The 12,796-nt window shown below is 39.7% G+C and overlaps 1 protein-coding gene across 1 annotated transcript in view; it reads right to left on the bottom strand.

The window, feature by feature from the left end:
- Positions 1-1,503: 1,503 nt before the first annotated feature.
- LOC126495659 (interferon-induced very large GTPase 1-like) overlaps positions 1,504-12,796 on the bottom strand; it is a 33,723-nt gene continuing 22,430 nt past the window's right edge. Inside the window, exon 3 of the mRNA XM_050133253.1 lies at positions 1,504-11,372. Within this exon, the coding sequence (XP_049989210.1) occupies positions 4,079-11,368 (7,290 nt within the window). The 5' untranslated portion in view covers positions 11,369-11,372 and the 3' untranslated portion in view covers positions 1,504-4,078. The remainder of the gene's footprint in view (positions 11,373-12,796) is intronic.

Here is a 12,796-nt window from a genome sequence, read left to right as displayed (position 1 = left end):
GCTTCCTTTCTTCTATTTTAGAATAGGAATGCATAGTATGTGTCATTATGTGTTGAAAGTATGTGACTTGCTTTTTGCTTTTGCTTTTATATGGGATTACAATTAAGATTGCCAAGAGTCTCAGAAGAGACTTTGGACTTTTAAAAATTGTTATAGGCTATGGGACTTTTGAAATTGGACTATAGTTTTGTTTTTCATTTTGATATAACTACAAGTTGCCTGGAACCAGCATATAGTGATTTGAATGAAAATGGCCTCCAGAGACTCATATGGCATTATTGGAAATGGGATCTTATTGGTATAGGTGTCTTGTTGGAGGAAGTGTATTACTAGCTGTGGGCCTGTGACTTTAGAAGCTCAAGCCAGGACTGATGTCACTGTCTCTTCCTGTTGCCTACTGATCCAGATGTAGAACTCTCAGCATCCTCTCTAGCACCATGCCTGCCTACATGCCACCATACTCCTTCCATAAAAATAATGGACAAAACCTCTAAACTGTAAGTCAGCCCTAGTTTAATGTTTTCTCTTATGAGAGTTGCCATAGTTATTGTGTTCCTTCACAGCCATGGAAACCCAAAGACATATGTCTTCTGGTGCTTCAATGACAAGAATGTAATATGAGTAATTTATCACTTTCTTGTCAGATTTAAGGCCTGTTCAACATGATCCTCAGACCTGGTATCATTTCTAGAACCTGTAGCTAAATGTCATAAGTCTTAGAGGCAAACCTACACCCACTGTTCTGCCAAATGGATATAGCACTAAACTTACTTCTAATGAGTTACCATTATACTCATAAGTTGGTACATGTCTCAAATCTCATCAGAGGAGCTTCTTTTGCATTAACCAACAATTAATAAAAAGGCTTACAACTTGTCAAAGCTCAGAGAATAAGAGACTATGGAGTTCCCAGCCTTAATTGGGACATCTATACCCTACCTACACCTTCAGAGGCTCTGGGGTCCTTGCAAGAGAAAAGGCAGTAAGAGTGAAAGTACCAGACAATGTGGATAATTATAAGAAAACAATGTTTTCTTAACATAACAGGGAAAGTGACTATATGATCTAACACAGTTGGGACAGCATGAAATCAAATTGCTTTGGGGATCCTTTTCTCCTATCAGGTTGCTTCATCCAGCCACAATAGAAGAGAAGGTGCCTAGTCTCACTGCAACTTCGTATACCATGGCTGGTTCATATCTATGGGAAGCCTTCCCTTTTCTGCATAGAAATGTAGGAGGAATGGGTAGGGTAGGGAGAGGGAATGTGGGGGAACTGAGAGTAGAGAATGGGGGAAATATATGATCAGGGTGTAAAAACAAACAATAAAACAAGCAAACAAGCATGTACACATATACACATACATACACACACACAAATATAATTAAAAACAGTCCAACAAAGGTTAAGACCAGATAACTACACCTAGAATTACAATCTTCCCAACCTCAGTTGTCTAGAAAAGAGCTTCAAAACATAATTAAAAGAAAGGAAGGAAGGAAGGAAGGAAGGAAGGAAGGAAGGAAGGAAGGAAGGAAGGAAGGAAGGAAGGAAGGAAGGGGGTGAAGAAAGAGAGAAAGATTTACAGTTTATGGTTTGATTTCAGAGAGGAGGAAATTACAGAGGCAAGAACTTGAGCCAGATGGTCTTTCTATATCTCTAGTCAACAAATAAAGAGCAGTAAATGCTCTGTGACCAGGTAACTTTCTCCTCTTTCTGCATCTAGGACTGCAGCCCAGGGAACTGTGCTCCAAGCTAGAGAAGGACTTCCCACCTCCATGAATCTAATCATTATCATATCTCATAGGTGTAGATTAATATAATCTAAAAACCTCTTTCACTGATGTGTCCCTGGAGTCTTGTCTTCTAGGTGGTTCTAGAGTCTGTCATATTGGCAATCACTGATAAACATCATAACCCTTTATTTTGTGATCACCAAAGTGTAATTCCATTATAATTCTTTCTCATATCCATACATAATTTTCATGCTCATTTTATTTTTATTTAACTGAAAAATTTCAAAATACTATATTTTGCTTATGTTTTTTTTTTCTTCTTCAGTTCCTTCCTGGTCCTTATCAACTATATATGTATAAAAATTTGTCATTTTCTTTTGTATCTCTCTTCCTAAAAAAATACACACACTATCAAATAAAATAAACAAAACAAAAATAATACACAAAAACACCTCTAAAAATACTACAAGTGAAAATCAATATAAACAAGTAAAAACTCAATAAGACAAAAATATTTTCACATAAAACAAACCAAGACAAAAAGTCCACATAAATTTCAATGAGTTTGATGTTCATCAAATGCTCCTGGATATGGAGCCTGCCTACAAGGTTGATAATACACCCAGTGGGACTCCATTGGGATGGAGCCTGCCTGCAGTGTAGATAATAAACCCAGCGGGACTCCATTGTCATGGATCCTGCCTGTAGTGGAGATAATACACACAGTGGGACTCTATTGTAGAAAAGAGATTTTCCTTGGACAGCAAGTATCAGTTGCACAAAGCTCCATTTTTTTTATTGATTTTTATTGAGCTCTACATTTTTTCCTGCTCCTTTTCCTGCCTCTACCCTCCCCTTCAACAATCTGCCATGGACCTCATGCTCCCAATTTCCTCAAGAGATCTTGTCTTTTTCTTCTTCCCATGTAGATTAGATCTATGTAAGTCTCTCTTAGAGTCCTCATTGTCTAAATTCTCTGGGATTGTGATTTGTAGGTTGGTTTTCTTTGGTAGACAGATTCTTAGTTTTGCTTGTGATACTGTGTCCAGTTTCACCCTCAAGGTTAGGGCCCCTGTCAGGCTTGAACAGATCTTGTGTGTACTACCACAGTCTCTGTGAGTTCACATGGGCATCAGCCCTGTGACGTTTCTCAGGTACTCTTTCTTGGAGTTATGTTTCAACTCTAGATCTTACAATCTCTCAGCCTCCTGTTTAGCATAGCTCTGAGTCTCAATGAGAAGGATTTGATGAACATGTGCCATTTAGGACTGAGTGCTCTTAGATCTCTCCCTGTCTGCACATTGTCCACTTGTAGGTCTCTGTGTTAATTCCCACATACTATAAGAAGCTTCTCTGAATCAGGTTGAGAAAAGCACTGATCATTTTATTGCCATGTTACTTTATCACAATAATGGTAATAGGTGTTCCAATAGGCCTAATTCCTATCTAATATCAGATTCTTGGCCTTTTCTTAGCAGTGTCAAGTATGGATCCACTCATGGAAAGGGTCTTAAACTCAATCATGAAGTGTTTGGTTAATCCTACAACATTTGTGGTACGATTGCAGCTGTACAACTTGCAGGCATGTCACTCACTGTTATAGGTTATAGAGGTTGTAGCTGTGTACTCCAGGTTTCAATACTAATATTTGTGATTTGTATTTGTTTTTCAATGATCAAAAGAAAAATACAAAGATATAAAGAAAAAGAGTAATAATATAATATGAAAAATTAGGTATTTTTTATTTTCCCCTTATTTGTGTGAAAATCGTTCCTGAATCCATGGCTTTGTTATCAGCAAATGTGACTGTTTTTTCCAGAAGAGAGGCTATTTAAATTGCTCTACTTTGACATCCTTAATAATTAATGGAGGTTGATACAGTGAAAATCAGCAAAGTTTTCCCATAATTAGAGTGGGTAAAAACATCTATTTAAACTAATTTAAGGTAGCATTTCCTCAGATGTATTTGCTGGTTGAGTTTCCCACTCAGTTGTTCTAAAGGAATCTGTCACAGCCAGAAATACTAGCATCTCCTAATGAGACAACTTTTTTCCAAGTCACTAAATATTTAAACGCATATTAGAAATAATCAAGTATGAAAGAGGTTTATGAATGGATGCCGATTTTATCATACATTCTCATGTTTAGCACATTATGTTTAAGCAGAAGAAATCAAAGGAGAAAGGGTTTTTTTTTTTAGAAGAAATCTTCAAATATTGAAATGTTAATTAATTTGTTTTTACTTATTTCATTTTAAAGGTAGAACCTTGAAGATGCTACCTAAATTTCCATTAGGCTAATGTGAAATTTGTGTGGCAGTGCTAGTGTTCTGTGTGTGGCAATTACTGTTTTTTCAAGTCATTAAGTACTTCTTCCTTTGTGATTTTGGTCCATGAATCTGGAATAGTACCTAAGTCTGTAAATTTTTTTCCATAATTCTTTTCTAGCTCTGATCTGAAGTGACAGACAAACCATTTCCAATATGGCTGGGTAGATGAGTCTGGGGTGATGCTCCATGTGGCACAATCACCTCCTGCTTCTCGATATTTCTTGAATGGGAACCACTGGACGCCATTGAAAGTAAATGTACTGTTACTTGCTACAGAAGTAGTACAGCACTCAATGACAAAGTAATCTGTTTTATCATAACACCATCCACTGACAGCGTGAGGACGGTGGAATGGCACACTGTGGTCTCCATCATGCTCAGCAATGGTGTTGGTACAAATTGCTTTACAAAAAGGACACTGCTTCCAGCAGCCACAGAGCTGGTCAGAGAGAATTTTCTCAATGTCAGGAACCATTTCATCTATGGACTTACTTGAGCAGTCCTCTTCGACTTTCCTCAGTGCAGGATCTAAAGCTGTACTCATGGCTTCTTTGAGAAACTCAGTGTCCTTTATCTCCTGGTGCTCGATGCTTATCAGGTCTCTTCTTGGAAAGATCAGGTTGCTCCCTAGGTGATCACAGAACAAATCCAACCAGCGAGAAGCAGTGCTGCTATCATTGGCTACTTCTGTGGTCTTATGAATGGCAGAGAGGATGGCATTCTTTATGTCCCCTAAACTTATTTTTAAAAAAGTCTTTATTTTTTCACCTCCTTTTTCTGAACAGTAGCTTCTAATGTGGTCTCTAATGTAATCCCTGAAAAAGGATTCTGGATGATGAATGTACTGCCAATAGTTATCAAAGTTTTCTTTTTCTGCCAGAGAAATGAGAACATGTCTCTCCAGGTTAGCCCTGTTTCCATTGAATGCAGGGCAAGTGACTCTCATGTCCCCAGCTACTTTAAGAACCATTCTCCGCCATATAGTGGCAGCGGCAGCAGGAGTGAGCTTGAGCCACAGGAAGTCCACAAAAGCTGTGATGCATGTGGCACCTTGGCAGGAGATCTTAAAACTCATGTAGAAATCGTCTTTCTTGCTCTCTAGATAGTTCACAGGATCATTTGCTCTTTTGAATGCCTTATGCATTTCTTTGAAACTCTTAGTTGCTCTTTGGAATAAGTACAAGGATAAGTCAATGGTGTAGTCTCTGGTAAATGTGTATTCTTCCTCAGGGGAAACAGATTTCAGTTCATTTTCTATTATAATTGGGATTTTATGAAAATCATGCTGACTGTAATCACGCTTTTGCTTCCAAATATTTTTAATTATTTCATCAAATCTTAAATAAATGTTGTTGGTAGTTTTATTAATTGACTCTTTATGGCAAGTTTCTAATTTTTTTGAAATTACATAGTATCTTTTTTTCATTTGGACATGCTTGTCATAATTGATGTCAAACATTTTCCCACTCCTTTTCTTTAGTCTTTCTGCGATATTTTTGTCCTTTTTGAAACACAGTAGGAAAATGTTTTCAGCATCTGAATCAATGTCAGGCTCTGTGACAAGGGGTACAGTAGAAGACACATTGCAGATCCAACTTGTCCAAACTTGATTGAATCTCTCACGCAATTCTTCATCACTTAATTCTTTACCCTTCACATCTAAAGCTAACTTTCGGCTCCTCTCTAACAGTTCATTTTCATATTGTGACTTTTGGTTCTCTAGTCTTTCTTGGCTTTGTTTAAGACTGATGAGTTCATTGCATTTCCTTCTGGTGTCTGAAATAAGGGCATCTTTAAGCATTAATAGCTTATTTTCAAAATTAGCTTTCCATTGAACCAATGTTTCACTATCTGAGTCTTCTTCAAAATACTTGTCAAATTTTTGCTTGATGGTTTCATATTTTGTACTGACTGGACCCTCCAGTGCATTAGTTGTGAGTGTCAGGATTTTCCCATTCTGAATCTGATTGTTCAACTGATTCTGTAAGTCCAGAACATGGCTCCTCAGCTCCCAGGTCCAGTGGTTATACATGGTTTCCAGTTTACTCATGGCTATGACCTCTTGGGTGTTCCTGAAACTGAAAATGAAATTCTCACTGACCAGGGCTTTCCACAAATCCTGAACTCGGAATTTTACATCTGAAATCTTCATGATCCTTCCCTTGGATTCCTGCTGGGCGGTCCTAAGAATCCCAGTTTTCAACTCCTGGACGTTGTGGCTATAGTGAGGATTGGGAGGGGCCATTGGGGGATTGCCATCCCAGAGGTGAGCAAAGTAGTAGACATGACTATTGACATCAAATCTAATTACATCGCTGAAGCGGGTTATGTTTGAGCACTCTTCCTGTTCAGCAGCTAATGCTGTCATCTCATCCAGTCTCTGCTCCAGTCTCCTTCGTCCTTCCATAGTTTGGTCTTTAGCTGTAACTTCTCCCACATTCTGATGGACAAAGATGCAACTTGGGGAGATTTTCACTTGTTTCATTCTCAGAAAGGCCTGGACAACAATTTGTAGGATATCCTGCATCTCTGATGGATTCTCCCCAAAAATATTGATCAGAGTCAAGTTTGCAAGGCCAATGACGAATGTTGCCAACTCATTGTCCCAATTCCGGGATTTGTTGTTGAGTTCTGGAGCCCGAAGTCCTTCTGTGTCTACAACAAGCACAAAATCAAAGCCAAGTTCTTCCGTGAATGTCTCTTCCACCTTCAGGAGCTGCATGTAGGCCCCCTTGGTGCATCTGCCTGCACTGGCTGTGAACTGCAGCCCAAACAGAGCATTCAGTAGGGTGGATTTCCCTGAGCTCTGTAGGCCCAGGACAGAGAGAACAAACAACCTTTTATCTCCAACTTTCTCTGAGATCTTGTCAAAAACAGCTGTCACCCACTTTACAGGCACATATGAAGCATCCCCATCCATCAGCTCAATGGGAACCCCAGCTACCATCAAATCTGCAGCAATCTGGGGGAGGCAGAGAAAAAGGCTGTCTCTAGAGGAGGAAATTTCTTCCAGAGCTTCATAGATCTGTCCAACTTCTCGGAGAAGGTGCTCAATTCCTAAATTGCAGTTAAGAATCTCGGTAGAGATGGCTTCTATCTGCTTCTGCCAGAGTGTCAGGGAGCTGCTCTTCTGTGCTTTCTGCTTTTCTGCCTGTACTTGTGACCACAAATATTGTTGTTTTCCATGTAAAATCTCCAAGTGTTCTACAGTTAGATTTTCCAAAACCACACTTAACCAGTATAAGAAGTAGAATTTGAGGTTATTTTCTGAGTCTTCTTTGAGAATTTGTAGGACAGATTGCATAAAACCATTAAGAGGGAAGGCCTTTTTAAACTGCTGACACCGTATTTTTTGTTTTTCTTTCTGAATGTCACTCTTGTGTTGTTCAATGCTCCGACGCCCTTTTTCTTGCAGATGATAGAGTTCTTTGTCTTTCTTACACCAATGGTGCCACAGTTGTCCCTGAAGAGGCAGCAAGTTTTCTTTTATCTGAGATACCCTGGATTGCTCTAGGAGTTTCTTATTTGTCTGTGCTTTTTCTTTGGCCTCCTTCAATGCTCTTTGATCTTCATCAATCATGAATCCTTGTTTCTGAGCCATCTGGGAACAGTCTTCTATACTGAGAGCAGTGCCAGAGACTTCTAGTAAATGTTCAATGGCAGTTGTGAGTTCTTCTGTTAATTCTGCTTCATTTCTATTCCTAATGCCAATCCTCACCCTTCTGCCTGAATTATTAGTCATGAATTTTTCTTTGTCATCAATCAGACAGATCACAGGTTTTGATGACTGCCACATGTGTCTGACAAAGTTTTGGTTTTCTTTATTGTTATCAGAAGCTGACATGAGGATCACAATGAGAGAAGAGACATCCTGCAGGAAGCTGAGTTGTTGTGTATGTTCTTTGGCATCTCCATGAAGATTGGTGAAGGCCACACACTTGTCAAATGTGTCCTCACCTTGACCCCCAGGGCAGAACCAGGAGATCTCCACCACTCCCTCCATCAGGAGACAATATTTGCTGCTTCCTCTGCAGTGCCTGTGAAAAAACACGTCATGTTTATGTCTACTGAGGAGAGAGTTTATGATCTGTGATTTGGAAGCATACAAGTCATTTCCAACTCTAATGAAGGACACAATGGGGGTAGAGACACAGCACATCCGCTGATTCCTGTGACGGTAGCTCTTGTCTGGTTGTGATTTACTTGACTCTTGCCAGCTTTTCCTAATATGTCTGAGAGACCAGAGAGAGAATTCCATCTGAGAAGTGTTGGGATTTGGCACCACAAGGGGGAGTGCAAATTGACAAATGGAAAGTTTAGAAAAAATGTATTGCCTTGCAAGATCATCTGCACAGTGAAAAATGGCCATCTGGATGTCCATTGGGTGAATGTGGGGCCAGGACTCAGTGGGTGAAGAATTAGTGACTTCATCACTGTCATCAAACAGCTCTTCGTATGGATCAACAACATCATTTTCCTGGTTGGAGGGGACTACTGAGTCTTGGGTGTCTGCATTTCCATCATTTTTGAAGACCAGATGTCTGAACCCACAATCTAGCATCAGTAGCTTTTGTAGGAAATAGAAGGGAAGTTCCTGTTCAGATCTTGGCTGTGTATTGCACACAGAAGTCTTATAGATCAGATGGAAGTCAGCTCTGCTCATCCTTTTTGGGTAGTGATGTTCTAGACCCAGACGTTGGAGTAAGTCTAGAAAAGGTCCTTTTTTTATCACCTCTTTTTCATTGCTATCATCATTTTGTTGTTCATAAGTTTCTTCCTGTTTATTCAGGAGACTTTGCAATTGCTTTTTTACTTCATCCATTTGCAAAGAAGAGATGGTGTCTTCATAGTTCCCATCAATGAGTAATCTCAAATTATTCTCTAGATTCTCCCAATCATGATCTGTTCCAAACTTTGTGATGAGATGTGTAACTCTAGTAGAAAGTAAGTGCTCCATATGCTGCCTTGTTAATGTCAAGCGTTGTGCTTTTTCTTCTGGAGAAATCTCTGAGACATTTACTGTGGTGGTCATAGCTTTGAGCACTAGGAATGCCTGTGCCCTGTCTGTGCAGATAGTTTTTAGCTCCTGATATCTGTGTTGGACAGTTTGTATTTCATCCAGTAGGAAGTTTATCTCAGCACACCCCAGGAGAGGCTGGAAAACATGGCTTTCCAACTGATAGCCTGCACCAGCTGCAATGGAGAGCAGTAGCAGCTGCATGTCTGGCTGCGCTGATTCTCTGAGATAGTTCAAGAAGGAGCTAAGAGCTGTGGTGACATCACAGGTAGCCTTTCTTTGAGCTGCTTCCACTGTTTCTCGGGACTCGGACTTCTCATTTGCTTCCATGAGAGATTTTTGGATTTCTTTTAGACTTTTAAGGAATTCAGATAATTCAATGATTTTAACTTGCTGTTCCTCTGACTCTGTCTGGTTGATCCACTGCATGATTGACTTCACCTGAGGAAAGTTTTTCACTTTGTGCACATGAGCTTCTAGAAGGCTGCGGAATTGAGATTTAATAAACTTATTTTTTTTAATGGAAGAGTTTTTGCAAAAGTTGACAGTGTTTATAAGAAAATTTTGTAGGTTACAATTTGTAAGGCATGTATTAATCCAAACATCATATCCTTTTGTTTTGTGAGCCAGTGTTTGCATAAAATCCATCAGGTAGTTAAGCTGTTCTTCAGGGTCTGAGACCTCCCAGGATTTCACAACATCCAGGAAAAGTTCTGCTTCTTTTATTGTACTTGGTATATGTTCTCCAGGCTGGATGTAGGCAGCAAGGCCTGTCAGAGCAGTATAGTTTTCTGTCAGGCAGTTAGCCACCAGAAAGGGGTCCTTAAAATTGCTTCTGTGATTTGATAGGATGATGTCCCAAATGGGTACCAGCTGAAGTTCTCGGTCAATGACACACCAAGTTTTGTTGCTTGCAAGAAGGCCAGTTGTCCACTGAACAATTCCATTTGCTTCTGGTGGTCCACCTATCTGGGCCATAGATAATTGAACTTTGATTTGGAGCTGTTGATTATTTGAATTTTTGTAGGAGCTTGCTGAATGTGCATCTGATGCCGTCATCCCTCCTTCAACATTAAATCCAAAGCCACTGTAGCTCCCTCTTACATAAATATCTAAGGCCTCTGCTGCCTGCCGCTTCACATAATCCAGATGGCCACTTTCGAAACCCTCTGAAATGGCCTTCCAGTAGAATATTCCCCCAAAGTGCACAGGGCCTTGATTAGCATGAGAGCCAAATCTGTTGAAGAAGTTTTCAGTCCTTTTCCTCACTACAAGGAATATGTCTGGTCCTTCCGTGTGTTCCAGTTGTTCCTCAATGATTTTCAGTTCCTTGAGAGCAGCGGTGGAGAGTTGGAGCTGATCTTTGCAAAAGTGGAAGGAGGCTAGTGGGTTGTAGCTGAACTTCGATGAGCAGAAATAAGTGTGCTTAGAATGTGATTGGTGGACTTCTTTGGACTCAATATGCTTGACTTTATCCATTCCACCTTCAAAATTAAATCCCCAGCCTCCAGCCTTGGCTAAAAGTGTTAACCGGAAACCGAACTTCTCCACAGTTTCAGTGAACAGGGATTCTTCTTTTGAAGATGTGAATTCTTTTGTTTCCATCCGTTTTCCTTGCTCAGACCCAAAGAGGAACAGTTCCTTTGGAACCCTGAGTAGTTCTTCTCTCCTTGTTGCCAAGTCCTTTTGGTGGCTGGTCTTATAAATTCCCTGCAGCACCAGCCCACCAGATGTGAATCTTAGCAGGTCTCTATCTGAGAAGTTTTGACTTTTTATCATTGCCGCTTTTATGTGACTGAGATGTTTCTCCATTGTTTCAGCAATATCTTTGAGGGGCACTTCTGGCCCTGGCCAGCACTCTTCGGGGATCTCCATTGCTTGTCTCAGCTCTGCTTCTTTTTTCTTAACTTCTTCCTCTTCTCTGTGCTTCCCTTCTGACTGCAAGGCCTTCAGTTCCTGCAGTGCCTGTCCTGCCTGCTGCTGTCTGCTCTCTATCATCTCTCCTGGAGTCTCCTGCAACTCTGCAACACTCTTTGGCTGTGAGAGGTCAAGCAGCTTTTCCAGAGCCTTTTCTTCCCATGTGTGTTGTATCTGGGACTTCAGCTTCTGAAGGTCTTTTTCTTCTAAGTGTTGTAAGGCCTGGACACAGGTGACACCCAGATCTTTCTGAAGCTTAGGCAGCCAGTAGTCAACAGACAACCCCACTTTTATCAGCATCTCCTCGAGATCTTGCTTCCTTCTGCTTCTAGACTGAGGCTCATCAGGGATGAACTTTGCTGCGTCCATTGCTCTGGAAAAATAGATATTTATTTATTCTGTGTCTCAACTGTAAGATATCTTATCCATATTATCCAATATGTAAGTGTTCTTAGGAGATGAGTCTCCAAGGCTTTTCATGCCTTCATCTAATTGTTTTATTTACACTCATTTAAAATCATTGCTGTATTATTTTCTGTTTACTGAATATAACTTATGAATCTAGCTATCATTAAGAACTTTAATGTAGTAGACTGATTTTATAAGTTTCCTCCTACAATGACTTAACATCAGAACCATTAAGTTAATGGTTAAATTTTAATACAAAATTAGGTGACAACTAATTTTTTATGTTAAAATAACAGTGATTTCTATATGTTAATTAGCTTTTCTGTATTTGTTTCTGTGAAACCTATGTTTATTGCTTCCAATGAAATATCTCTGAATAAATCTTAAGTTGTGTAGTATTTATTTGACCTGCAATCAAAAATAAATTTCTGCTTTGTTTATAATGGTTGCTTACTTCTAACTTTTTCATTTTGTTCTAGGATACTCTTTTAGAGTATTTTTTATTGAAATAAAACAGTGTGACTAAGACAACTTGTAAATGAATTTGTTTAACTTGGAGCTTATGATTTTTGATGGTTAGAGTCTATGATCATCATTTAAGGAGGCTTGGCAGCAGTCAGGTAGGCATTGTACTGGAACAATCACTGAGAGCTCATATTTTGAAACACAAGAACAATACAGAGAGAAAGCAAAATAGTTTTTGTGTCTATGTGTGTATGAGAGAGAGATAGAGGAAGAGAGAGACACAGACAGAGACAGAGAAACACAAAGAAAGATAGAGAGATAGGAGAAAGAGGAGGGAGGGAAATGGAGAGAATGGAGGGAGAGATTAGAAAGAGATAGAGAAAGAGAGAGAAAAAGAGAGAGACTGGGAATGTCTTGAATCTTTTGACACCTCAAAGCCCACCTCTAGTGACATACCTCCTCAAACATGGCCATACCTTCTAATCCTTCACGGGGAATTCCACCAACTGGGAATTAATCATTCATAGATATGAGCCTATTGTCATTCTCATTCAAACCACATAACAATGTAAGTGAAGACTGTTCATTAGTTTCCCGTTGCCCATAACCGAATAATCACACAGAAGCTATAGTAATCCCCAGCAGCACAGACACTAAGGGCAACATTGAATAAATGGGACCTACTAAAGCTGAGAAGCTTCTGTAAAGCAAAGGACACTGTCACTAAGACAAAAGGGCAACCTATTGACTGGGAGAAGATCTTCACCAACCCCGCAACAGACAAAGGTCTGATCTCCAAAATATATAGAGAACTCAAGAAACTAGACTTTAAAATGCTAATTAACCCAATTAAAAAATGGGGCACTGAACTGAACAGAGAATTCTCAAAAGAAGAAGTTCAAATGGCCAAAAGACACCTAAGGT

This window comes from Alexandromys fortis, unplaced genomic scaffold (genome assembly GCF_014885135.2).
Source record: "Alexandromys fortis isolate MF-2015 unplaced genomic scaffold, M_Fortis_MF-2015_v1.1 scaffold_514, whole genome shotgun sequence".
NCBI lineage: Eukaryota > Metazoa > Chordata > Mammalia > Rodentia > Cricetidae > Alexandromys > Alexandromys fortis.
The sequence above is the reverse complement of the archived record's forward strand: the minus strand, read 5'-3'. Positions and strand labels throughout refer to the sequence as shown.